This window comes from Mucor velutinosus (assembly GCF_035048745.1).
Source record: "Mucor velutinosus strain NIH1002 chromosome Unknown tig00000093, whole genome shotgun sequence".
NCBI classification, from domain to species: domain Eukaryota; kingdom Fungi; phylum Mucoromycota; class Mucoromycetes; order Mucorales; family Mucoraceae; genus Mucor; species Mucor velutinosus.
Window position 1 is genome coordinate 289,915 of NW_027041907.1, and position 27,701 is coordinate 317,615.

General features: G+C 39.9%; 7 protein-coding genes and 1 non-coding gene across 8 annotated transcripts; 3 read left to right on the forward strand and 5 right to left on the reverse strand.

Moving 5' to 3' along the window:
- Window positions 1-1,374: 1,374 nt before the first annotated feature.
- MCA1_1 (Ca(2+)-dependent cysteine protease) lies at window positions 1,375-1,972 on the forward strand (the record flags this gene model as incomplete). Its single annotated transcript, XM_064821220.1, has 3 exons — window positions 1,375-1,489; window positions 1,562-1,728; window positions 1,787-1,972. The coding sequence occupies 3 exons, from the start codon at window positions 1,375-1,377 to the stop codon at window positions 1,970-1,972; spliced, it is 468 nt and encodes a 155-aa protein (XP_064680906.1).
- A 64-nt stretch (window positions 1,973-2,036) lies between these two features.
- On the reverse strand, window positions 2,037-5,402 carry ATC70_001830 (F-box domain-containing protein; the record flags this gene model as incomplete). Its single annotated transcript, XM_064821221.1, has 5 exons — window positions 2,037-2,609; window positions 2,665-3,224; window positions 3,282-3,752; window positions 3,815-4,803; window positions 4,870-5,402. 5 exons carry the CDS (start codon window positions 5,400-5,402, stop codon window positions 2,037-2,039), a joined length of 3,126 nt encoding a protein of 1,041 aa, XP_064680907.1.
- Window positions 5,403-6,049: 647 nt separating this feature from the next.
- Window positions 6,050-7,113, reverse strand: ELO2_1 (Fatty acyl-CoA elongase/Polyunsaturated fatty acid specific elongation enzyme; the record flags this gene model as incomplete). Its single annotated transcript, XM_064821222.1, has 2 exons — window positions 6,050-6,594; window positions 6,654-7,113. The coding sequence occupies 2 exons, from the start codon at window positions 7,111-7,113 to the stop codon at window positions 6,050-6,052; spliced, it is 1,005 nt and encodes a 334-aa protein (XP_064680908.1).
- A 437-nt stretch (window positions 7,114-7,550) lies between these two features.
- Window positions 7,551-9,788, reverse strand: ATC70_001832 (uncharacterized protein; the record flags this gene model as incomplete). Its single annotated transcript, XM_064821223.1, has 8 exons — window positions 7,551-8,208; window positions 8,271-8,486; window positions 8,552-8,600; window positions 8,661-8,797; window positions 8,847-8,896; window positions 8,948-9,406; window positions 9,464-9,586; window positions 9,639-9,788. The coding sequence occupies 8 exons, from the start codon at window positions 9,786-9,788 to the stop codon at window positions 7,551-7,553; spliced, it is 1,842 nt and encodes a 613-aa protein (XP_064680909.1).
- Window positions 9,789-11,100: 1,312 nt separating this feature from the next.
- On the reverse strand, window positions 11,101-11,171 carry ATC70_001833. The gene has a single exon. It is a non-coding gene; the product is annotated as a tRNA-Gly (tRNA).
- Window positions 11,172-17,619: 6,448 nt separating this feature from the next.
- Window positions 17,620-20,838, reverse strand: ATC70_001834 (uncharacterized protein; the record flags this gene model as incomplete). The annotated part of the gene is made up of 12 exons (XM_064821224.1): window positions 17,620-18,123; window positions 18,178-18,404; window positions 18,460-18,598; window positions 18,650-18,774; window positions 18,834-19,203; window positions 19,259-19,439; window positions 19,495-19,613; window positions 19,665-19,782; window positions 19,843-20,259; window positions 20,316-20,462; window positions 20,517-20,530; window positions 20,722-20,838. The coding sequence occupies 12 exons, from the start codon at window positions 20,836-20,838 to the stop codon at window positions 17,620-17,622; spliced, it is 2,478 nt and encodes an 825-aa protein (XP_064680910.1).
- Window positions 20,839-21,673: 835 nt separating this feature from the next.
- Window positions 21,674-24,428, forward strand: ATC70_001835 (uncharacterized protein; the record flags this gene model as incomplete). The annotated part of the gene is made up of 12 exons (XM_064821225.1): window positions 21,674-21,817; window positions 21,880-22,140; window positions 22,194-22,315; window positions 22,381-22,493; window positions 22,558-22,695; window positions 22,756-22,922; window positions 22,991-23,059; window positions 23,134-23,227; window positions 23,280-23,782; window positions 23,849-23,980; window positions 24,062-24,247; window positions 24,312-24,428. The coding sequence occupies 12 exons, from the start codon at window positions 21,674-21,676 to the stop codon at window positions 24,426-24,428; spliced, it is 2,046 nt and encodes a 681-aa protein (XP_064680911.1).
- Window positions 24,429-24,955: 527 nt separating this feature from the next.
- ATC70_001836 (uncharacterized protein) lies at window positions 24,956-26,440 on the forward strand (the record flags this gene model as incomplete). The annotated part of the gene is made up of 2 exons (XM_064821226.1): window positions 24,956-25,158; window positions 25,216-26,440. The coding sequence occupies 2 exons, from the start codon at window positions 24,956-24,958 to the stop codon at window positions 26,438-26,440; spliced, it is 1,428 nt and encodes a 475-aa protein (XP_064680912.1).
- Between the last annotated feature and the right edge of the window lie 1,261 nt (window positions 26,441-27,701).

Consider the following 27,701-nt stretch of genomic DNA (forward strand, 5'->3'; position numbering starts at 1 on the left):
TTCAAGGCGCATCTAATGGTAAAGATTCTGATAAATGTTTTGAAGAAGCATTTTGAGCAACATTGAAAAATGTAAAATGAGGTTTCGGCGAAAATGTCGAAATTTCACATACCAGGGCTTCACAAACAAGCTTTCAGGGGTTGCTTTGAAACGATACAAACATTTTGACTTGATAGATGCTATAGCAAAAGTGTTCATTTTTGGGGCCAAAAACGTGATCGTTTGATTTTTGGTGAAAACCATGAGGTACCCCTCATGCTTTTTGGTCGATTTTTAGCCATGTTTTTTTGGGCCCCAAAAAGTTGAGCAAAGGTGTCAGAAAGTTAGCGCTAGACGAGAGCAGTTATATAGTGCTATTATGCCCGCTTAAAACGGTTTCTAACGCGAGAAATCACGGCTCAAAATACCCGAATTTCGCTGTGTTTTACATACGCAAGCGCAGTTAGGGCCAATACAAGTATGCTGCGCGCCTGTATATGAGTTATTCTCATTGATACAACCACGAAATATCGTGGAAGAGCCAGATCCACAGTTATAGGCCTTTCAAAGCTAGTGGTCATGGGATGGTGAAAGGTTAGAAAGTGCAATGATAATAGTATTTGAACTACAAAAGAAAGCACCGCAAAGGATCCAAACAACAAATGCTTACGCCTGCTTCTATACAGCATGCATTTGTTTGTTGGATTGCACTACGGTGCTACTCATTACATGCCGAAATAACCAAGTCGACCTCTGTAAAGGTCCAAGCTTAGGATATGACACTGACGGGACCTTTAGTCGCATCGATTTCAATTGGTACTACACATATCCGTTTATTGTCATTTGGCGTTATGATTATTACTGTCGTCGTCAAATTCCAAATCAAATTTAATACCAGTTATATCACCCTTCAACATTTGCAAGGATTTGCATTGGATAGTGATGCCAGCTAAGGCTTCGGAATACGATACATTATTCTGTTGAGACAACTGTAAAGTGATGGAGGAATGCATTGCGATGAAGTAGTGTTCTGATTGTCCAATCAACAGATGAAGTTGTCAATCTACACTGGCCATCCCAAAAATTGACATCTACTCCACTCTAAGAGCCTCCTAGAAAGGAACCTCATCAAATGCTTCGAGCAAAAGACGCTTTTTGACCAGTTTGAACAATTCACGTACTTGTTGAAAGCACTCTTCTATGATCTTGACACTCTCCATCTCGACTGGACATGTCAAAATGTGGGGGGTGTGGGGGCTGTTATAGGGAGCAAAGAACTGGGATCCAATGTGACTCCTTGAACCTTTTCTCTGGCCATGTTCACCCTCGTTTGAATTGAACTCAAACATTAAAACCAGGTTCAAAACTTTTTTTCTCCTCTACGTTATTACCAGCATGTCATTATTGAACCGCACATTGACACAATTTAGTGCAACAACCATCAGAACAAACGCATGGTCAACTACAACTCGACCCATGCTGACACCTCTTTTACAAAATACAACAACAGGTTGGTAGAATTGTGACAGACAGGACCCCTAGCACAAGTAAATAATAACCCTCTTCCCATCAACAACAACAGAATCCGTCCAAGTGCGTTGGGCTACAAAGAAATCAGGTGGTTCCTCGCGTAATGGCAGAGATTCTGCTGGTAGAAGATTAGGTGTCAAGAAATTTGGTGGACAAGAAGTGATTCCCGGTAACATTATTGTGCGTCAAAGAGGCACCAAATTCCATGCTGGAGACAATGTAAGTGTGTGGATAGAGAGTATATTGAGAAGAGTATGTCTTAACGCTGGATATACAGGTTGGCATGGGTAAAGATCATACACTTTATGCACTTGAACCTGGATACGTTCGTTTCTACAAAGATGCTCAACACCCCAAGCGCAGATTAGTCGGCATTGTTCATGATCGTGAAGCAACACTTCCTATTCCCATGGATCAACCCAAGCCAAGAAGATTTGATTTGGTCGATTTAACTACCTTGTAATCTTGAATTGGAATAAAACGGAAAAAAAAATAGATGTATATATAAAGTGAAATCAAGCGTTTATTTACAAAAATGTCATATCCCAGCCGAGAGCAGACGATTCATTCTTTTTGATATGCCACGTTGGCCAGTAATGTCTGTCTAGTTTGATGGCTTTCACTTGCACCATGTTGTTTGCTCTCACAAACTTGATCTGTATGTGGTTGTCATCATGGCTCAGCTTATCGTCTTCTATTTCGTCTTGAGTGGGGAGTGCAAGCAGTGATGCAGCATGGCCATCTTGCTGCTTTTCAAATACACCTTGCTTGACTTGATCCTTCTGTAGTTTCTTGCTTTGACGGATCGCAATGCTGGATGGATCTACTATTTGCAGGAATTCTTGCAGTGTCTTTACTGGTGTTTGGCCAACCTCTGTGATCCAGATGCCCGGCATTAAGCTAGCTTGAGCAGGTGAGCCATACAGACAGCAGGACAGGTATACCCCCTCTGGCACTTGTTTCTGAATTTGTTCCTTGGCTGATGCATACGTATCTTGGATGACCATGCCCTGCCAGCCAATAACCTCAGTAGTTTCCTTGCCATCAAAGCTTGTAGTAGGCACCACGAGATTCAGCTCTTGTCCATCTCGAAGAATAGTCTATATCATCTAGGTTAGTCATCTCGTCGGCAATGTACGGCCAGTTCCATCATACCAATCTCAATGCTTCTTGATCATGAAAGTAGCCAATGTCCGAGATATTGGTCACGATTGTGTCGTTGATTGTCAATAGTATATCGCCAGGCTTTAGCTGTTGACCAGAGAGACTGGAAATGTCAGTGATGCCCAAAACGTACAAAACAGAAGGCTGCTTGTCGGTTGCCTTGCTTTTTATCTTGGTAATCCAGTCATGAGAGACGCCAATAAGTCGAGCATGCGATATTTGCAGTGTACCAATCTCTACATCTAGTCCTCTCACGATAGGCGCCTGTCCAGATTTCAGCTTGCGGATGACGGGCATGATCAGTCTTGAGGATAATCCACCTAGCACGCTTGACAATTGTCGTTGTGCGTTTTCAATGGAGAAGCTCATCCAAAGCGCTCTCACTCCACCCGTGTGATCTGCAAAAAGCCCACCTTGACTAGCTAGCGTGCCATCGCTCACTTTGAATGCCTCGACGTTGATAGCTCTCCAGCGTGGAGGAGATGTCTCAGTGGTTCGAATGGCTCCTAGACTTGAAATGGTGGTCTTTTTGATATCAATATCACTGCGGCCTATGCAACATGGCTGTTAGTGCCATCCCAAACGATACCACGTGATGGAATACTTACCAGACAAGCCTACATACGTAACCTGATCCCCTACTTGAAAGTCTTGGTCATTCAGAGTCGCCGCCTTCATCTTGATACCCGCTTCGATAACGGGTGTCGGATCAAATTTCAGTACAGCAAAGTTGTAAAAGGGATGTAGGAATACGAGGTCTGCAGAGATAGTGAGCGAATTGTCAAAGGTGAGTGAAATGACATTAATGCTAATAGGTACTGTATCGCGATCACACACAATCAGCGGAGGGTTCAGGGACACAATTACACCCGCACCGTAAGAATGAGGGTTCTTGGAGCCATCTACAACAAATGGAGGGTAACAATCTACAGACACAATGCTCTTTTTCAGTGACTCGATAGGGTCTTCTAGTTTATCGTCTACTTGTTTGCACAGCTGATCATTGCGCATCAGACTGGCTGCAGAGGAGCGATGTAGAGGTGTCTCCAAGACCTTGTAGTCCCAGTAACCCGTGGCATCTAGAATATACACGCAGAATGAATACATGGATTCATGAAACCAAAAGCAACATCCTACTTACCATTTCGTGTGGCCATTTGAAATTTATGCCACCTCCAATCCATATGAACGATCATTATCCTCATCTTCATCGGCCTTGCCAACGTATAGAATCGAATGGGCACTCGCTTTCCTTGCTCAATCTCTGATACCACTGCAACAAAATCATCCAATGAGGTCACTAGTCGATTGTTGATACCCACAATGATGGAACCCCTTAAAGCACGCGCACTTCCCAGCAAGAAGCCTGCAGTGCCGACATAAACACCGGGATCCTTTAGTGATATTCCATATGATCTTGCCATTTGATACGATACATCATTCAGCACACCACCTCCAAATTCCAAAAATCGCCATGGTGTAATTGCGTGCAAATCCTGGACCGCAACAGTGATTTCTTTGAGCTCTCCTGCTCTACTCACGACCAGATGAATGTCTAATTGGCTCTCTATACAGTTGTCCAAGTGTTCCTCTAGATCAACAAAGAGTCGAGGCAGGAGTTTTCCATTGCAAGTCAACAAGATGTCACCTGGTTCCAAATGACCATACGCTGGGCCATCCAATAGCACTGACTTGACCACCAATAGCCCCTCATTGACCGTATTCTTATTTTGTTGTTGCTGTGATTGTGATCTTAGCCGTTGTTCTAAATGACGACTGAGACCTAGTTGTAGTAGGGCGTCGTATGATTGATACTCGAATGTGGTCTGGATCGTACCACGTGGTATTGTATTGCTGCCATCCTGAATCAAAGAAAGTGCGCGCTGAGCACGGTCGAGTGGCAAATAGTAGCTGGACGATGATGTTGATGCGCCGCCTGCGTTCAGCGCAATAGCTCTCCCTTGAATGTCCAGCACAGGACTCCCGCTTGATCCTGTACTCGTACTAGAAGCAGCTTGATAGTAAAATGTATTGAGATCATTGTATTCACCTAGACCATAACTAGGCGCATCTCGATCCAATCTCGCCAATGTGCCCGATAAAATGCTTAATTTCTCTCCAGCATCGTTTCTGTGTATCAATAGCAATGAGTCATTGTTATGACAAAATGACATGAATGACCACATGAATACTCACCCTACAACACGGATATCTTGCCCTACCTTGGCCCCTTTTGGAAATAGGTCAATACCGGGAATATCCAAGAATCTGACCTTGCAAGGATCATAGCGAAAGAAGCCAAAATCATGCTCAGGATCTCGGTAAATGGGTGTCAATTCAATCTCTTCATAGTTGCACAACACGGCATACGCTTTGATAGGAGATACAGAGACGACATGTCGGTTGGAGAGAATGATACCTTGTTCAGGGTCCACAACAAAACCAGTTGCTGTAAATGAGCCCGGTAGCTCTGTATCGAGTCCTCGAGTACGGCATGATTTGATAGAGACAATGCTCTTGATACACTTTTCAATCGTAATTTCCCAACTGACTTGTTGCTGTGGTTGCACGGGGGATCTCTGTTGTAGCTCCGGTCGAGGTAGGAATGAAGGCTGCTTTGACAAGTCTATTTTACCATCTAGTTTGAGATTGGCAGCTGGATAATGAGGGTGGTGGTGGATCATCAAAGGGTCTCTTTCAGTTAACACAGGTTCAAATGGTCTAGGCATTGTTTAATGAAAAGAAGAAAAAAAAGACAAGATGAGAAGAAAGAGTTTATATAAATGTGTACTATAAATGTGATGCAACAATGAGGTGTGTTCTAATTCAAAAGCTCAAGATTCAAAATTTCCTAATTGACTATTTTGATACAACCCAAGCATCACTAATTCAGACGTCCTTTTTTTCTCCGTAAGCTCTATTTGTATGACAAGAGATAATTCGGATGGCATCATGACGATAGGATACACAACAACGTGACATTGCGAGCATTTAGCTTGGTATATATGATCTACGCACACATGAGTCATTCTTGATGAACTATACATAGAGATAGCACTACCGTTTGCATAAAGGAAATAGTGTGACAAACATCCTCAACACACACACACACACATTGTATTCTTGTTTAGGAGATTCTCTGGTAAACAAATTGTTTCTCTCTCAGTCATTAGCTTACCATTGCAAAACCTCCAGGGGGGGGGGGATCATCAGATGAGTACATGAAAAACGTAATGGAACGACTGTGGAAAATGCGCTTATTAGCTAAAAGCAAGCAATATGAATTTAGCAACAATACGAATTTATAGAGAAATAGATTAGTGTGTGTCAATTTTTTGAAACTAATGTTATAAGACAAGGGAGAAAGATGGGTTTACTAGCCAACAAGGTCAATCAAGCCATACTCTTCATCATCATCATCATCATCATCATCATTACCGTCGTCATCGTAGCTAGAACTATCGTCGTTAAAGTCGAAACTGTCCTCATCATCGTCTTGATCAAACACATCCCAAATGTAATCAATCTCTTCAAACAGCTCTTGATGAATATGAGCAAACACAGTAAAGAATTCATCAGAGAGACTGACAAGAACGGTTGCCACCAAATTACAGTAATCTCTGAATTTCCAAAGGTTGGTGTATGTTTGGATAGAATTATCGCCATTGATAGTCATCCATTCAAAGTGGTTGCTCTTGTTGCTCAATAAGCTGAGATCTTCAAGGTTCGGCGACGCCTTTTCAATGAATCGCAGTACCTGGACGTCCATACAGGGCAAGTAGATTTCCAGCTTTTGAAGGCTCTCGACTGGGTTGATACGATAGACACGCTTGCTTGTTAAATTTATACCAATGCCCGCCAATGAAACGGACTCGAGTTTTTGCTGCTGGCTGTTCAGTATATCCTCGATGAAGACATCGGCTGGAAAGATGTTGGACTATCTTGCTGTGATTTTTGAAGCTTTGGCATGTCATATAAACGATCTTTGAGCGTAGAGTTGTTGCGATAAAATCCAGGAGTATTGATAAAGTCCAACACCACATGCAAATGCTTGATTGAGCTTCGAAATGCCGCAATGTCGGCACAGATCACACTGCTGGTCGACATGGATTCCAACGAATACACCTCATCAGAGTCGTCAAACTTGAACTCTTCAATGTAGGGTAAATCGTTGGCTCGTCTTATGTTTTCAGCTTGTAAAAGTAACTGGTAGAACTTGATGTAAAATAAGCTCTGTCCACCTAAATCCAACGCATTAAGGTTTGAGCAGTGACAAAGGATGGCGATGAAATCCATATAGTAGACTTTGCTGCGTACTGTAATCTGGTGAATGGTCGAGTTGAAGTTTCTGTTGTCTTTTTTCAACAGCTGCAAAAATTGCTTGGATTGGCGCTTGCTTGTCAAAGAGACCTTGATGCCTCGAGTACTCAAGATTTGCATACACAGTATGTTCCATTGCTTACAAACAGACCTGCAAGCTGCAAAATGGCTCAGACCCTCCTGATTTACATAGGTAAGCACCTTGGTCTGCAACTTTTGTGGAAGGCTTTCAAACTTGAATATAAGGTATTGAGAAAAGAGTGCGCTTTCATCAGTGATTTTTCTGGTGCGTTGTATATATACGCTACTAGCCATCAATCTTTTATGTTTCGTAGAGTCGTCATCGCACTGTGGCTGCATTAAAATGGATCCATCAGCTCTTTTTGTATGTGTGTGAATTGAAATAGACCCATGATACATGATATAGGGGAAAGACATTCTTAGCTTATTCTATCAGTTGGCTTGAATACACTTTCTTTTATTGATGTCTATATATAACCTAAATATATGCTAGTTTCTAGTCGCTTCTATCCTCGTCTTCATCTTTCTCCTCGTTATCATGATTCTTTTTTGCCCTCTTTATGATAGTGCTTCTTTTCCTCATCGTCATCTTCCTCATCTTCATCACCGTCTCCTCCCTCTTCACACTTCTCACCAGGTCCGTGATGGTGGCCATGGTAGTGACCATGATACGGCTCATCGGTGCAAGTTTCTATGCCACCAGTAACAATGGCAGTGGCGCAAATGTTTCCATTGCATTCAGTCTTGGTTCTGGTGACAGGCCTCAGCATAAGTTGTCTTCTTGTGCTTGTTGTGTACTCTGCAACAGACAAAATATTGTCCGTTTCTGTCGTTATAAAAATGTCTATTGTCACTATAACTGTGGTGGTATGAGCTGCTTCAGTCGCTGTAACGAAATCAGTAATTGAATCAAAGGTCTCTGTCTTGGTGGAGTCAATAGTGACAATATTCGTGTTGTCCTCGAGACATGTGGTATCAGAGATGGTCTCCAGAACCTCGGTTTCAGTGGTTGTCACTACTTTGGTTGTCTCGGTCGTCAAGATGGTGATGGTCTCGGCTGTTTCGCTGAATGTGGTGATGGTTTCTGAGTCAGATGTGAGAGTAACAGGCACACTTGTAGTTATTTCAGTAGTAATATCCGAAGTGGTTGTTAATGGTACGCTAGTGGTGATAATGGTGGTCTCTGTCGTGGTGCTTTTTTCAACATTTATAAGGGTAGCGCCAATAGTTGGGACCATAATGCCTTGATAGGTGACCGTGGTCGTTTGGGTTTGAAGGTTGGCAATCTTGTGAATGGCCAGATACGGGTTCTTGATTCGGTGATGGATGTTTGCGTAGGAGGCACAACAGGAGAAGGTGTGGTTGTTACATGATTAGGCACACAGCCTTTATATTGATCGCAATTTCCGCCTGCACTCTCGTATGCGTATATCTCGACTCCAGCCCCAAGGTTTTCCCAGGTATAGTCCAGACTAATTTAGTTCATCAGTTAGTTACATGTTCGTTAGTATGTGATATACAAGACTCATTACTTTACCCTAAAATGGTACCAGCAAAATTTCCAGTGGAACCATCAACAATGTGAGCTTGAAAATAAAAGTAAATAGGCTAGCGAACATAAAAGACATTTAAAGCAACTAAAGTACCTCTAGGAGCCAGAGAAAAACCACCAAGTTGACTTGCAGATTTACGCAAAAACGTAATTTCTCCTGCTGGCATATCATTGCCATTTTCCTCAACAGGATATACGTTCAGAATGACATTGCAAGGATTAAAACCATTACTGCGTTTGAGTTAGTATCGCCATTCTCTTTTGATTCTATGCAACACACCTTGGGTTATTCGATGTCAATTCAAATGTACCACCATTGGTAACAAGAATCTACAAGGTAATGTTATGATTCTGAAGGAAGGGCCTGACATCTGCACTTACATTCAAGACATAGGTCTTGGCAGGATTCAGCTCAGTGCCTTGTACCCCATTCCAATTACCAATGTTGAAAAAGATGGCGTTTGGGTCAGACTCAGTATCTCTGTCGGCACTGCAAGAAGCTGTTGAGCAAGTGTGGAACGTAAAGACTTCATACAAGGCAAGTTGGTGATCGCGGAGCTCAGTAATAGTATCATCAGATTCCAAAATAACCGTAGCAGGATGATTGGCAAAGTTTTGAGAAGATAATTGAAGCAAATCCTTGACCAAAGCAAAGTCAAAAATACCTGTATCTTTCTCGGAAGTAACAAAGCAGCCGTCATCCAACTGCAAGATTTCTTCAGTCGATCCACCACCGGCAATGTAGGCGCTTCCATGCACATGCGTGTTAAATGTATCGATATGGCCACCTACGACTAAACCGTACGAGTCCAGCGAATTGACGTTGCTACAGTCAGATCCCTAATTTACATTGACACAAGTCCATTAGCTATCCCATTTATACATATTATACCATACGTGGTTGGTATTCACAATATAATTAGGAGCGTGCATGTTGCCTTCAACAGCAAGAGCGCCCAAGATATCTTGAGAACCACCGGTATAGAAATCGCCAAAGAAGATACCAGTAAATCGGGCCAACTACAATATAGATTTAGGTTTGCCTTCATTTATTTCAAATAGGTTAATTTACCATGTCATTTTCCCAACTGACGCCTTTACATTCATCAAAATCCTCTAGCACATCTCTAAAGAACAAACGACTTCTTCCATCCAATGCACCAACGAGGGTAGTGGATGATACAAGCAAGACTGACAAAAGCAGCGATAATGCACGAACCATGGTATTTCGTGAAATAAGAAACAGAATGTTGTTCTTGCATTCCCAGAAAGTGGCTACTTTTATAATGTTTGTTGTATTTGGAGCGTGAAGATTAAGCAACTTGCAATATCGCCTGTCATTACAACAACAGAAACTATATACAATAGCCTTTTAAACCGAGAGTTTTGTCAGGCATCATTTTCATCCAGGAATGCCATTCCAAAATCAACCATCCACATTGTTATTGTGCTCAAATACGGTTTTTTATCACGATTATGAACGCTCACCAATGCAAACTTCAGCGGCTGGTGCATGTGGTCATTCTATACTGTATTCAATTCATTTACAACAACTTGATATATTGTTACGGGCGAGCCGGTAGTAGTGTGTATAGTTTTGGTAAAAAAGTTTGAATAGAGATAGTAAATTAGCCAAAGCAGATCTAACTATCAAACGAGCACCAGGTTTATAGTTGTCCAACTAGAATAAAAAAAATAAACAGAGGAAAAAGTAGAAAATAGAAAGTTATACAGAGTTGTATATAAAGAGTTTATAATGAATCGATTATAATATGGGAAATACAAGGGATCTTACAAATAACAGATGTTTAGTATAAGAAGTAAATATAACAGCTAATGAGCTTTACAAAAGATATGTATTGGAATATTGGTAAAGTATAAGATGATTTTATTAATTGATTTTGAGAGTTATGCATTTTATACTATTTTGCTATTCTTTAAAGAGGATTGAATTGAGATTTGATAATATTTCTGTACTAATATCTTTCGATGAACGAGGAATAGCTTACTTAATTTCCAAGGGTTAATGCATATAGTTTCATACGATCTGCTCATGTAATTTTATTTCATGTATTTAAGATGTAGGGGTTGATACATGGTTGTCCTTTTGGGTATAAGATACGCAAGGCATTGCAGCGCTGATCTGGGCCATTAATTCATGCCCGCTTGATATGCGGCATTTTTGACTCGAGATTGGGTTGTGGACAGAGTGTATAATTTAAGCGATACCAAATGTGATTTATTCTATTTGTTTAATGGTGAAGAGCAGAATAGATGATTTTATACAGTGACAGAAAAAGTGGATATTACGATTCGTAACAGTATCTCAGATGCTATCAGCATGACTGAGACATGTCTTTGATAAGCGAATGTTAAAAAAAACCTTAATTTTTGTTCTCAAAATCTCTTTTCGCAGCAATTTTGATGAAAGTTAATTCCTTGCTTTTCCTTTCACGCCTCTTCATCATTTCTTCTTTTTCATTCAAAAACAAAAAACAAAAAAATGCCTCTCTTCAAGAGAGGCAAAAGAGAAATGCGCGGTCGGGGAATCGAACCCCGGCCCTTCGCGTGGCAGGCGAAGATTATACCACTTAACCAACCGCGCTTTCATGTTATTGTCAGATGCTAATACATAGAGGTAGTATATGCAATCTGAGATCTGATCGAGATATAAATGGAAGTAGATATAGAGAGTGTGCAGGAAGATGTTATAGCCTTTTAGTTGAATGGATAAAAAAGTGTCTTTATTACTATTAGATTTGGATATTGGTTTTATCCAATATAGTTTGTGCAATGGTATGTGGTATCCAGGTTAATCGCTGTTTGGTATTCCTGGTAGCTGGCGCTTCTTATTTGTATTGTTCATCAGGAATAATGGGACCACTATAATATGTAGGAAGAAGAAAGACTCACGTTTATTGATGTGGATCCTTGGATCTTTATACCATTGATATGGCGTTACACAACATATTCTTGTTTGTGTTTAGCCTGTCAATAATATCCTGCAGATCTAAATCACTATCAGAGCACCCTTCAACCCTGACAGTTATGATACGTGTGTATTTTTCTTTGGTCACTTGGCTTAATCTCGATCATCATGATGATGCAATGCAATTGTTGTGCCAGAAGGGCTACAATTGTCTGTAAAGATAAAGGTATTCTTGATGGGTAGATATGTCTGTGTTGTGCAACAACATGGACAAGCTGTGATAATTGAAGTGCATCTCTGTTGCATACAAGCATGCATCTTAGGCTACATTCACTTTCTCCTCAAGCCACCTTTTACAGTGTAGCAGCATAGATGATGTTTATCGTATCACATCACATCTATGTTTACAAGTCCAGTCAATTGTGTGTGCACAGGTGCCTCAGGAACTACAATACATTCAATCTCCCCAATGTCAAGATATCGAGATCCACCTGTGGAATACATCCACTATGATCTGCATTCCGACAGTTCATCCAGTTACCAGATTTAGATATAAACTGTATGTACACTGGATTAGATGTACGATATCGATTTATACTATGATCATGAGAAGATATGGACTTCAGATACGCTAGTACTATAAGATTCATACTATATAAGATATAGGCTATAGATGGCACCACGGACATGGATGGCACTATAGACTTATACTTGTATTCCGACATTGACTACGGATGTTTACCATATCTGGATAGGCACCAAGATCAACGCAATATGAGCTTGTTGCTTCAGATGTGCACTTTATGATTCACGCTATAAGACACATGCTTATATCCGTGATACTAGCTACAGATACTTTATGTACTACAGACTTGTACTATATATGAGACATGCTATAGACATGCATACGATATGCTATAGACATGCCATATATCCAGATACATGCTAAAGATGTATGCTTAGCGATATACACTCAGATATGTACTATTAATATAGACTAAGAAGACTGTACCTATCGGATACATGCTACTAGATCGATATTAATTATCCTTATAGAAAGGATAGATCAGGGTACTTCGGATGAGAGTCTAATTATTCATCCAGACAGAGCTAAATCATGATTAGCTTGCTGGGGTTGTCTTTTAGCATGATTAGACATTAGTTGATCTGAGTTGACTTATTTGTCAATCTAATTAATAGAACTTTTATCCATTGTTATAGTATATAAGAAGGATCATCTACCTGGCCAGTAGAGAGACTTCAGTTTACTTTACACCTGTCAGTTTGATAATAAAATATACCTTTATCAAGTTGACTTTACTGTTTTTTATTCTTTTTTTTCCGTGAATTTTAGTCTATCAAGCCTCAAATTCCACACCACCTACACTACATGAAACATATCGACTTAGGTGGCCTCTCAACAAGCTATACCAACAATCCATAAGGCCCCAGTGGCCTGCTATTTATATACCATCTCAACGTAGTAGTCATTGACCAGGGATCTACCATATTTAAGCAAGCTAGATGCCCTGTAATAAAGAAGCTCTTTGCTTTTCGTTTTAGATACAGTTGACAACTGATTATTATCATCGACTTATTATTACGAATTCATCAATCTCAGCTATCTAAATATTGAGGTTCATCAGATGTAATAGGCGTTGTACAAGATAAATTGCTATTTTGGCATTCAGAACTTAGTATAAATAGAATAACTCTTGTCTTCATCAATAAATCTTTAGTTTTTGTGTCTGATCTTATTCAAATAAGTCTTTTCTTGCTTTTATAATATCGAACATTTTTTTATAAGCTACAAATAATAATCCTTTTATTCTTTGTGCTTAACAAGTTCTAATTGTATTTACTCTGTCTATATTTCGTTATTCTAAACACTGGCAACACAACCCACTATGCCGCAGTTTTAGGTCGAATTCTGTTCAAACCTAGCCATTTTCAAGCACGAATAACTCATGCCATAAAGCGTTTTGAGCGCTCGGAATAGCACCACACGCCTCCTTTTGGCCACGCTTTACTTCCTGATGCTTTATCTCAATTTTTTTGGGTCGTTGCAAATGCATAGAAATCATCATTTTTTTCATGCGTATTAGCAAGGGAAATTTCTCAAAAATCAAACGATCGCGTTTTTCACTCCAAAAATGATGACTTTTTCTATGATACATATTAGATCAAATTTATCGTAAAGATGAAATGCAACACTAGAAGCTGTTTATATGAGACTTTTATATGCTAGAATTTGACATATTCACAGAAAACCTGTTTTCGTATTTTTGGAATTTTCTCATTATTTTCGGTTTAGAAGCTGAATGAAATTAGCATCATTCGATGCGGCTTTGGATATCCAAAAATGTATTAGGAATTTGGATGTGACAACGACAGTTTTCATTGTTAAATTCGATAAAAACGTTCAAAGGATGTCAAATCAAGTCAAGTTTGAACACGAAAATACCACTGCACAATTTCAAATTAAATGGCCGCAATTACTGCTGCTATAATACACTACTGAGACTAAATCTACAGGCAGTGACGTCTGACAAGGTGACCTCTCCTTTTTCCATACCCTTATTTTTTTTCCCTTTTGCAAAACGCGTTTAGCATCAAACCATGGTCGTTTTGGAAACCGTTTGGTTGATAATAACACTCTAGCTTCTGATAACACTGTCTTGCACTGTCAGAAAGACTTGTTACTGCTTCTTTGAAGTGAAATATAGTAGGTACCATGCAATAACGAGCACTAGAAGACGTATAATTAGCACTAATCGGATTTGTTTATTAGGTTTCGCTAATTTTTTTGACTGTTTGATGTGGGTGCTGATTCCATTACTTCTCTGCTATCTCTGCTGTCTGCTTCTTTGGTTTATTATGTCCGGTAGCTGCTTCTTTGGTCTGTATCTCTGGCAGTTGCTTCTTTAATCTTTGTCTGGTATCTGGTGTCGTTCGTTCTTGGGTTTTTCTAAACTGCTGTTATTGCTACTACTGGCGTTGCTGCTGTTATTGCTACTGATGTTGCTGCTGCTGCTGCTAATATGGTCCTTACTGGTCTACTGTGTTTGCTGTATACTTGTTCTCTGGTCTATCTCTGGTGATTGCCTGTACTCTCCTGGTTTGTCTGTGGTGGTGAGAAGTGGTAAGTAACTTCTTTGGTCTTTGTCTGCTCTCTGCTGATGGCGTTCATTCTTTAGTTTTTCTATGGTGCTGGTGTTGCTGCTGCTGCTGCTGCTGCTAATATGGTCTGTTCTGGTCTACTGTATCTGGTGTCTGCTCGTTTTCTGGTCTATCTCTGATGATTGCTTATATTCTTCTGGTCTATCCGTGGTTGTGGTAAGTGGTAAGTATCCTTTTTTTCTTGTGGTCGCAATGATATAAAACTTCTCTGGACGTTTGTATTACTGCTTCCTTTCTCGTGATAATGCATTCGTAATGTTTGCTTTGTTGCGCTTTTTTTTTCTTTTGTTGGCTGTGATATGATCAGCTCAACGGATGCCTGCAATGTTGTTGCTTCTTATGTATGAACAACAAGCATGATGTGCTACTATATATCTGTATTGCCGTTGTAATACTACTTTGTTATATGGTCGTGGATTGTTGTTTGTGTTGCCTCTGTCGCTTCACATGAAACAACATTAGTCATTATGTTGCATTACACACTTATAATACTGCTGTTGCTCCTGCAACTGTGCGTGTTTGTGTTGCTTTACATCCGACTATTATCATGCACGTTGCTCATGTATGCATTTCTGTTGCAACAACAGCGAGCCGTTCTGAACATCTTTGATGTTGTATTTGTTGTTATGCTTTTCTTTTGACTCACTTTTTTGTGTGAGTGTTTCTTTTCTGCATACATACTACTATACGTCTATAGTACAGTAGTATGTTCTGTTCTTTCATTTCTTTCTTCTATTATGTTTCTTTGAAGCATACCTTTTTTACGTTGTGTGGATGTGCCTATCCCTGAAGCTCAACATGACTCTATCCGAGACTCGGAGGTGGATAGGCTGCCTCCAATTGGTTATCACTACTTACTTTAGTGATGATTGAGGGTCTCAATGCCAGAATTTAAAGCTAGGTGGTGTAAGTAAGGCATGCTCTAACGCCTGGGGGAAGTTTGATGATAGCATCTGCTATATTGCTATTATAGCGGCGCTTAAAATTTTGCCTCACATCAAAACAAGGGGAAACCCTCGCAAAATTTTTTTTAGGTCAGCGGAGTTTTCAGGCAATCTGATTGGCTCGGAGGTTGAAGCAACGAAGGATTCCAGCTAGTTGCTCTTCTATTGATCTGTCATTTAACATTATATTGTTTTTGTAATAAAAGGGTATCTAACAATTACAATTTAAGTTCTTTTATATATGTTAAGCACAAAGAATAAAAGGACTATTATTTGTAGCTGTGGAATTTGAGGTTTTATAGACTAAAACTCACAGAAAAAAAGAATGAAAAAAAACAGTAAAGTCAACTTAATAAAGGTATGTTTTATTATCAAACTGACAGGTGTAAAGTAAACTGAAGTATCTCTACTGGCCAGGTAGATGATTCTTCTTATATACTATAACAATGGATAAAAGTTCTATTGATTAGATTGACAAATAAGTCAACTCAGATCAACTAATGTCGAATTATGCTAAAAGACAACTCTAGCAAGCTAATCATGATTTAGCTTTGCCTGGATGAATAATTAGACTCTCATCCAAAGTACCCTGATCTATCCTTTCTATAAGGATAATTAATATCGATCTAGTAGCATGTATCCAATAGGTACAGTCTACTTAGTCTATATTAATAGTATATATCTGAGTGTATATCGCTAAACATACATCTTTAGCATGTATCTGGATATATGGCATGTCTATAGCATATCATATGCATGTCTATAGCATGTCTCATATATAGTACAAGTCTGTAGTACATAAAGTATCTGTAGCTAATAGTATCATGGATATAAGCATGTGTCTTACGGCGTGGATTATAATAAAGTGCATATCTGAAGCAACAAGCTCATATTGCATTAATCTTGGTGTTTATCCAGATATGGCAAACATCCGAAGTCAATGTCGGAATACAAGTATAAGCCTATCGCGCCATCCATGGCCGTGGTGCCAACTACAACCTATATCTTATATAGTATGAATCTTATAGTACTCGCGTATCTGAAGTCCATATCTTCTTATAGTATAAATCGATATCGTACATCTAATCCAGTGTACATACAGTTTATATCTAAATCTGGTAACTGGATGAACTGTCGGAATGCAGATCATAGTGGATGTATTCCACAATTGTAGCCGTTGCTTTTGAATTTACTATCTCTCTAATCAAACGTCAACAACATTTACCGGACGTCGCAATAGCAGCACCTATTGCATTCTATCATCACTAACGCTTTAAGCTAAATTCAAATGTGTAAAGACCCTTCTCTTTTTACTGAAATACAGGATCTTTTCATTTTACATACAATTAAGACACGTTGATTCTATTGACAGTAATCTACCATTGCTTTACGTTTTACTTTGTAAAATCATTAAATTTCAATTGCTATGTAATAGTTTGTAGAACATGTCAGTATTGGTCAGATTATCATTTCGAATGCTGTGGCATCCGAGTTCCTTGCGGTTAGCTTCCTTGGGGGGATGAAGTGTTAGGTGCAAATTCAGTAACAATTCCAGACGGTATCCTGCTTGGCTGAGGCGTGTTTGACTTAAAGGTTACTGAGAACGACGTCGATGAGTAATAAGGAAAAATAGTAGAAATGATTAAATTTCAAAGAGCCGTACCGCTAGATTTTACTAATTGAACGAGAGCTTCAAGCTTAGTAGCTTTTGTTTCGTTTTCAATTCTCTTTGTGGGAATGCTTTTACTTGTTGCCTTTTGACGATCTGCATTTCAATGATACATTGACTAATTATTTGATATGACATGAACTACAGAATTCAATTCAGCTTGCTTAAAGACAACACCTCTCAAAAAGAATTGATATTTCGTCGTAGATATTTTGCAAAGAGAATGAAAATTTGATAGTACCAGTAAGCGTTAGTACGTAGAAATTCAGTTTTGCTACGAAAAATATCCTCTACTGTTTATTTTTTACCAGGCTATTTATGTATCTTTAATCTACTGATCCTTCTTTTCGTTTATTTTACTGCTGTTTTTGCCTTGCTGTTGATGATGTGTTTGTTCTTTTGCGATTTCTACACCTTCTGCAATGCACTCCTTTGCAATTCTTGTTGCCTCGCCGACAACAGTTGATATAATACGTTCCAATGGACCCCACAAATTCAAAGCGAAGATGACATAACCAAAAGTGATGCACAATACAAACAAGATCATATACAATGGGTTTCTGATAACTGTCATAAACTCGTTCCAACCCAAAAATACCATGGCTGCAATTGCCCAGGTAGGGATTTTAGCAGTTGTTGAAACGACAGATCGTTTGGCTTCCAGATAAAATGCATCAGATTCTCTCTTGAAACGATTGGAAATGTCGATTTGCTTGGCTTCACTTAGGACGATGAGTGATTGTTCGAAATCGAAATCTTCATCATCCGATTCAACCTTGAAGTCTGGGTCATCTTTCAAATTGATTTTAGCAAATAAAGCGATGAGTGTCAATGTCTATCAGTCGAATAAATCAGTAACTGTTTAGGTTGCAAACAATGTTGAGCTTACATCTTCTTTCGCTCTCTTGAAAAAAGTGTCAATATCATCTTCTGGTTTCCAAACTCGGGGAAGTCCATGGTCGTCATATCTAAACTTTTCTTCAAACCTTGAGCGAAGCTTCAACAGAAGCATTGTATCAGCAAGCTCTTCGTCCACTTTCTTACGAAGCACAATCCATGCTTGCAGTCTGAGGTCAGCGATTGACTCTTGTATCTCGGCATCAGACGAGTTGAAACCTGTGCGGTTTGCTATTTGAACGTTTGTGCAAGAATCTTTTCCAACTATACTTACTTTCAGCAATCTTGTTGAGAGTAGTTTGGCCATGTTCAACTGTTTTTGAATAAGCTTGGAGGATCTTGTGCCATGGGTTGGGCCCTGGGTTGTTCAATGCCAATGTAATAGGCTCAGAAAGCTCATTCTCGACTTGTTTCTATATTTATGGATGTTAGAGCATTCCTAGTGAGCTCACAAAGCAACTTACTGTCAGAGATTTGGTCATCTTTCTGAATTCGTCCGTACGGGCCTTTGTAGACACTTCAGTGAACTCTTCTTCAAGAGAAGCATATTCACTGTCGTAAGACCAGTCAGTTTCAGGCAACAAGATAGCTACTCACAGTAAGTACTATCAGCCTTCATGTTCAGCCTTCGTTATAATGCACACAAACCTTTAGCACCTGTCAAAAAATAGTCAGTTGCAGCCTTCAAACAGTTTTCCACAGCAACTGCGAAATTGTAATTTGGTCTCTTCAATTCAGCCTTGAGATTCTCATCAAACATAACGACTGCCTTCTTGTGTAAATTCTTCAGCTGTCCAACAAACAATACATTGAGCTGTATGTTCAGTTTAGTTAACATTTCTGCTCGCTTCTTTTGATATACGCCTTGGTGATAGCGGGATGCGTTTTTGTCAAATGCAGCAACAGCTTCTTGTCGAATTTCAAGCATTTGTGGACCGAGGTTGTCGATGGTTTGAGCTTTTTCAAGAATGGGCTGTTTGAAAGGAGCAAGTTTGTTGGAAAACACCTCAAATGCAGCCTGAATATTGTATGTGGATCAGAAAATGCGTAGCATTAGGATATATGCAACTTACACTGGAGATTTCATCACATCTGTATTGAGCGAGCAACTCTTGCTGTGTGGGAAGATCCAAATCTTTGTTGGTGAGCACTTTGTCCCAAATACCAGAAGCATAGATATGATAGCCATCAGCAGGAATACGCTTATGATACTCTGGCTTAAATACAAAGTCGGGGTTTTGAGGGTCATTGAATCTATGCATCGCCGTTAGATCATTCGAATCGCTTATTTTCAGCCACGGAAAGGTACCTGGTACGCAGCTTGGCTACTTCTTCATTGAATTTCTCAGGCAAGAGCACTTTGTGAGGTAATCCAGTGTACATGAAGTCAAAGTAATCATGAATTTTGCAATCTTCAAGACCTTCAGGCTACAAAATATTAGCACTGAATGCCATTCGGCTTGATATGGCATAAGTTACCTTTGATAAACCAACCCATATTTTCTCCAAATCAGATTGCAGTGTCTTTGCCAAGTTAGCCAATGGTGTAGACCCAACATGGTCTCTAATCACAATCAACAAGAGTGTCTTTTCCTTGCTGCAAGATCCAAACACGTCAATATTTGCATGGTTTCAGCAAGTTTCAGCAGATACTAACCTCTTTTGTGTCTGAAATAACTGCAGATTCACTTCAAATACGGTCTTTAGTAACCCCATGTTTGCACCTTGGTAGAGACCCACTTGATGTTCCCATAAATTGAGAATGATCACTTCACTGGTAGCCATGGAAAACAAGGCTGATTTGCGCTCAAAGTCTTGATCTTCACCGCGTTCACGACCGTCTGTGCCCTCTACATCCATTACAAGCACATGCATACCTCTGCCACGAGACATCCAGATACCTTTGGTTGTTTGGCTTCTTTGGTTCTCATCCATCACATCGAACGAGGTGCCAAATAGGCCGTTAAGCAAGGTGCTTTTACCTGTGCTCTGAGAACCGAACACGGCAACTACGTTGTATTTGAATCCTGCTTCGCCCAAGTGCCACTTTGAAAGATAGTTTGGTAGATCATCGCTTTGTATCCGTATTAGCATCTATGCCTAGCATATGCGATAATGTGCGTTGCTTACGTGAACTTTTGATTTTCATCCACAATCTGAAGACGTGGAATAGTCAAGGTGTCTTGATCCCAGTTTGTAGTGGAGATGGAGTCTTTGTTGGAGTTGGAATGAGGTGGTGTGATTTGATCAACTGGAGCTTCAACCTCTTCAATAGTCCTGCCGATGCATGTGTTGGCTGCAAATCATAACATAGTTGCTTATCACACTTACATTTGGTATATTTTCTAATCAGAAAGAAAGGGGTAACAAAAAGAAAAGTGAGGAAAGAAACAAGTAAAATATATGAGACGATTAAAAAGGAGGAGTAAGTACATGCAATAAAGCAATTTCCTACACAAAAGTGACGACACGGCGAAGCTCTGGATATGTTCATATCGCAAGGAATTCAATTAAGCATGTGAAATTGCTGTGTCACCTGGATTGAAATCACAAACAGGCTGATTAAAAGCTTTGTAGAGATTTTTGGTACGAGTATATCATGACTTTTAAGCAAGGAAGTAATCTCCCAAGGGTGGTATTCAGTATTATCCATCAAAGATAGCTTTATATAGACTGTTCCTGAGCATATGCAATGACAATAAGGTTTCGAAATCGGACAGGGGCTTAGTGCGTGTCGAATATGTTGTTTGTGTCTCGCGTGTGGCAACATATCTTGTAATCAATATTTCATGCACGCCTCCAAATACGTTTCAGGCACAGAATTATCAAGCAGTTTGTATGCCTGATCAAAGGGCACATTTCTTTCGGTTACTTGCCAAAAGATCAAGCCTATAGATGGATTACACCCGTGCAAAAGGAAATCGGCGTTTGAGGTACACCAAGCGCAGTTTACAGACACTGTTTGTTTATGGATGTGTCGATCCCATTCATTTTTGAGCCAAAAAAAAGCTGACCACGGAGACACAACCGATAGATTAGACAAACAAACAATTGAAATGTGGTTAGTAAAAAAATAATCAACGAAGGGCCATGTCCTCCATCCTATATAGCAGAGCTTTGCGTACTCCATTCCAGTCGCTTATTGTGCAAAACTACGGCCTCATGGCTCGGGATTCCTTGCTTCATGCGCTGTGCCAAATTCTGGTGATCATGAACAAAATTCATAGTCAAGTATTGGTAGCTTACTGTGAGAGTTCATCATACGATAGCACACTATAGCAAACACTGCTTGAGCACTGAGCATATCTGAATGTGGTCCTGTGCTTTTCATCCACATTCACGATGAAGCAGTAATGAAGCAGTGATGGTAGTCAAATTCGGCTGCATGACCCGAACAAGCCACTGAACTATTTTTTTCATTCCAGGTGAAATATCAAAAGTATCGTGCTTTTAATCAAATACAATTTCTACTCTTCATAGATACTACTATGGGCAAGCTAAGACAAAAGAAGAAGAACAGCAGAAGACGCATCAATCCCATTCAAAGAAAGGGCATCCAAGCTGGCATCAACGAAGCCAATGTCAATATGCCAGTGCCAACAAGTGAGCAAGTTGCGCCTGTCGTAGAAAGAGTAAATATATTTGTATTTATGCAAAAAGCAGAACTACGAATGTCTAACACTGTGATCGATAGCTTTCATCTGAAAACCCTACTGAGCGTGCTTGGGCAGCAGCATGTATTTCAAATCTCATCCTCGCAAATGGTAGCACCCGCAAACTTTTGCTGTCCAAAGGCATTGTGCCCATTCTGATCCAAAGATTAAGCGATCCTCAGCAAGAAGTTCGAGATGAATCATTGGGCGCCTTGAGAAACATTGCTTCAGTGGACAATACAGTAGCAAAAGAATACTACACTCGAAATATTATGGAACCGCTATCCGCATTGCTTCCTCAGGTTTGTTACAGGACCCCTTCACACTTATGTTCGTCATCTAATCTTGCAAATAGATCACTCGCACGATTGATTTGGTATTGAAAAGAGCACCACTCGAAGACGAAGCAGATGGAGATAGAAGAAAGTCGATTTGGGATGTCACTGAAAACTTCATCTACATTATCTGGTGTATATGGTAAATGTCAAGGAGACACAGAATGTGCTGCACACGGCAAATGGACTGATAGGACGTTGGATTAGCGAGGCATCTGATAAATACATCAAAGCCATCAACAGGATGAACATTGTAACGTTTTTATCGTCATTTCTTTTATCTGGAGAGCAATGCCCAACCCGGGTTATCATTGCTGCAGGTGAGTTTCACGATTCAAAGCTTAGAGAGATAGCCAGATCACTGATAATAACCGCGAATCAAAGGGCAATGTTTGAATACGTTGACAGATGACAACAAGGACCTCTTGATTGAATTCCAAAACCACCCCGAGTACACGCAATCTCTCTTGAACATCATCAATCATCAAAACGACAACACTCTGATACAAGTTCTAGCATGTGGTAAGTTGGTGATTAGATGCAAATGAGAAAAGGACCCTGGATACTGACGATAATAATTAGCCATTTTAATGAATGTCCGTGATGTGGTACGTTTATCATCCTCGTGGGATGACGAACAGCAAGATATGGGCGAGTTGAACAAGCTATTGGTTCCTGTGCTTATCAAAGCATTAGATTACGACATCCAAGATGCTGCGACGAATACGATTTCCGCAGTGCAGAGTGGGGTATGGTTATCTAATGAGAAAAAAAAAAAAACGAGAAATTATCTAATTGACATACAAACAAATACTAGAACGTTCATACACAAGACGAATCAAACGAGATTACACCCAAACCAAAACAACCCTTGACGAACGAGGAGGTACGGGAAGGGACCAAAGAAGACATGGAAGAATCCAGGGTTCTAACTTTAATTTCTTGTCATGCGAACGATAGATTTATGTCCAGGGCGTCGAGGATAGGTTATCTATTACTCAATTAGCGCTAGAATTGTTGGCTGATATTTGTGTCCAAGATGACGATTTAGACGGTAATAGAGAAAGAGTAATGGAGGTTGCCATGGTAACTCACTGTGACATTAGACGGCTTCCAAGAGTCAGATCAAGTGATGCAAGACGATGAAGACAACATGGAACAGCAGCCTGATGAAACGGACAACGACAACGAGGACGACATAGACCCTGCCATTTTCAACAACTCAATTCAGGAAGACGAAGCCCTGCAATCGAACCCTGTTTTGCATGCTTACATACATCAAATTTTCCCACAACTGATCCGTCTTGCCACTGCTACTCCGATTTCGTATCATCAAACAAACCTTTGTCCGATTGTATCACATCATTTGGTAATAACACATCAGCGTTCGTTGGAATGTCTCAATAATTTCTTATTGGCCATGCACGATATTGGTAACAAATACTGGTTTAAGCACTACAGACAAGACGCTGTTCAGCTGTGGCGATGGTTGTTTGACATTGCCAATAGCGTGGCCGCTGCCAACACGGTGGAATGGGCGAGAAATGCCATTTTGGAGGTGGTAATTGGTTGTCTATGGGCATTAGGTCGAGGTATTATTCAGGATATCGTAAGTCTTACATCCATTCAGGGTTATTTTAAGGGTAACTATGAAGCTGATTTAATAATTCTATAGCCGTTGGATCACATGGATGTGGGAGCCTTGTGTGGGACCTATGAAATGATCCCACTGGAAACCATGCGAGTAAAAATAGTCGGCTGTTTGGGTCCAATTGCGATGCGAACAGGAGCTGTAGAGACGAATAAGGTAAGTAACACACACCTTGTGCAATTATCTAATTACGTTTTTATTGTGTTTGTTTTACTAACCTTACCAAAAACCATAAAGACAATTGGTGTATTTATCATGAAGCTGCTCGAATCCAAGGCGACAGAGGCCAGCGTCGTGGTGGAAGCATTGAACCTCATATTTGATGTGTACAGCGATTGCGCATTTGATTATGATTTCCCTGTGTTTGTTCAGGGCGGATTCTTAAATGGATTGAAACAGGTGGTTCCTCGAGTTCGTTCCATGGTAGGTTTTTATAGTTTACCCCACATATCCAGCGTTCCATCTTACGAAACTGAGTTATTTTTAGGTGAAATCCATTGATCGAAGAAAGAATTTCGACTTGAGAATGCGGGCAGATGAAGCACTTGATAATCTGAATGCGTTTATAAAGTACAAGAGAATAGAGAATAATAAAAAAAAGTAGACATGTAGACATGTCGCCTTGAAAAATCAGAGAGAGAGAGAGAGAAAATGATACAGTGCTCCATGTACCAATCAATGGTTTTCCATGGAATTATTTGCACTGAAAAATGTATACAAAATGTGCAATGTGTGTAGCATTCTTCTGACGGCTGTCTCTTTTCTGACATGTTGTGTAAAAATGTATCAAAAACTATATCTGTATTATATAATTTCAGGGTTCATTTTTAGACATTTTCATGAAAAACAGGGTTGTTTGATACAGCACAACAATTTTTTTACAGTTGCGTGGGAATACAAGCAAAAAAAAAAAAAAAAAAAAAAAAAAAAAAACATGAAACTTTACAAATCGAGGGTTACACTTATTAGAGGAAAAGAGGGAACCCTTTTCCCTCCTCTTCGTCTTTTCTCTCCAATTAAACTCCCGTGTATTTGATATAAAAAGGCCCTCTTTTTTCTCATCATTCCTTTGATATCATTACCTTATCTTTCTTTCGCTTTTTCTGTCTTTTTTTTTTTTTTTTTATATATATGGGATTCAAATTGCCTTTTCGCTACAGTGATCCAAATGTCCAAGTCTTCTTGGTCGGCTTCATTTGTTTCTGTTGTCCTGGTATGTTCAATGCCTTGAATGGTATGGGCGGTGCCGGTCAAGCTGATCCAAAGACTACAAACGATGCCAACACTGCTTTGGCTGTTACATTCACTGTCTGTTCCTTAATTGGTGCTCCTGTGTAAGCCGATGTTGACATGTCATGTATACCACAAATATCCTAATTTGATTACTATAGTTACAACATCTTTGGTCATCGTATTCTCTTGCCTGCTGGTCTCGCATATGTCTTGTATGTTGGCTCTTATCTCACCCCTAATCCCGCTTTCACTATCGCTACTGGTGCCATCCTTGGTATTGGTGCTGGTTTCTTATGGACTGCTCAAGCTGGTATCATGATGTCCTATCCTGATGAAAAGGATAAGGGTAAGGCATTCTCTATCTTTTGGATGATCTTCAACCTTGGTGCTACTGTTGGTGCTGCCATTCCTCTTGGTAACAACTGGAGCAACAATGGCACTGGCACCGTCAATCAAGGAACTTACATTGGTTTCATGGTCATCATGGCCTTCGGTGCTTGTTTGTCTCTTGTTCTCTTGCCTGCTTCCAAGGTCATTCGTGCCAACGGATCTCCTGTCTCTCTTCACAAATTCTCAAACTGGAAGCGTGAATGTATTGAAGTTTTCCGCTTGTTCATGGACTGGAAGATGCTTATCTTGATTCCCCTTTTTGCTGGTTCAAATTGGTTCTACACCTATCAATTCCAAGTTTACAACGGTGGTGGATTCTTCTCTCTTCGTGCTCGTTCTTTGAACAATCTCCTCTACTGGCTTTGTCAAATCGTTGGTGCTGGTTTCTTTGGTTGGTTGCTTGATTGGAGCAAGCTCGGTAACCGTAAGATGCGTGCTCTTCTCGGCAACACCTTCATTCTCGCTGTCTTGGTTGCCTCTTGGATTGGTGCTATTTTCGTCCAAAAGAAGTTTACTTTTGAGAGCGTCAAAGAGCCTGGATTTGTTCAAGTTGATGTCTATTCTCCTGGATTCGCTGGCTATATCATCTTGTATGCCGTCTTTGGTTTGATTGATGCCATCTATCAAGGTTTCATCTACTGGTTGCTTGGTACAATGACCAACGATAACGAACGTGCTGCTCGTTATGGTGGTTTCTACAAGACCATTCAAAATGCTGCTGCTGCCATTGCTGCTCAAGTTGATGCCATCCACACTCCTTTCATGACCCAAATCTACATCAATTTGGCTATTGAAGGTGCTGGCTTGCTCTTGGCTTACATTGTCTGCTTCAGAGTCTCTGATGTCACTGTTGAACATGTCGACAACTTGATCGATGGTCAAGCTTCTGAAGTTATGGTCGGTGGCCAAGTTGATACCATTGAAGATGGCAAGAGAGATGTCAAGGTTGAACATGAAGAAAAGGCCTATGCCATCTCTCATACTTCCTCTTAAAAAATGCCTAATTATCCTCTTTCATTACTTGTATACTATCCCAATTCACTATCACTCTTTATTACCTTTTTTTTTCTGTATAATAATCGTATTAATCCTTAATAAATCACTTATTCCCTTGAATCAAAACACAAAGCTGGACCCTTCCATTGAAAAAATCTAATTTTAGATGAGGAAAATCTCTTTCAAATGTTTCACAGAAGCAGAGAATATCTGAGTTGAACCACATTTTAAGTTCTTTGATTGTGCTACAACAACAAACCGCCATCGTTCCTACATTCAAGCGCCGTGCTCCGAGGAACAAGCAGTAAAAATAAACCATCTTGAGCGCGCGCTGTTGGGTTTGACTACAAAAGTAACATGTCTTGGTGCCATGAATTGATAAAAATGTCATTTTCACACCGAGGAATATGAACCGGCTTTAGAATATCTCCATTCTGATGGCCAAAAGATCAGAATCACAGATCAGAAAATGGGTCGAGTTTCAATGGTAGTGCCTTATTTGAGGTATGGTTGAAATTTACTGCATCTAATAATTGCGTGCTGTGTACAGATGCTACTGCAGCAATTAATGTTAGTTTAAACAAAATGCTGTGGTGGTAAAATGTTGTAATACCTTTTTGTATCGTTTTAGAAATGAAGCACAATTTTATCGAGGTGTTACAGATCTTGGTAAATATTCACCTTTGGTGCGTGTGGCAAGCATTGCAACGACTATAATTCAATAACGGAGTTGAGTGATTATATGGTAATTACAGTTCCTTTTTCTTGAATGAAAGCACACACCCGAAAAAGTTGCAATCCCGTGATTGTTGACTGATACTAAAGGATATTGTGTTAAGTGTTTTGCCTGCAGTCTGCATCACTGAAAAACCAGACAATTACAATGGTTCATAAGCGCCAATATTAGCATTGCTTGCGGTAGCATATTAATCTTTACAAATTGATCGGAAAAGACCAAATTTCGCCATTATCAAGTAGATCAGAACCCAACGGGTAATGCAAGCTGACTCATCTGCAAAGAAAAAAATTATCGAGTGAAATGCAAATGCCATCTGATCTACCAACTAACTGGTTTACAAATGTATTATGGTACCTCATAGTCATTGAAACGGAAATCCAGAATACTCATCTAGTATGCGGTCTCCAGGAGATTGGAAGATATCTGAACGCAAATCATACGCACACATGTGAAGCTACAAACACGCTATATGTCGTAGATTTGACCCGAGCTATAAACAATAGCTTTGATTCATATGTA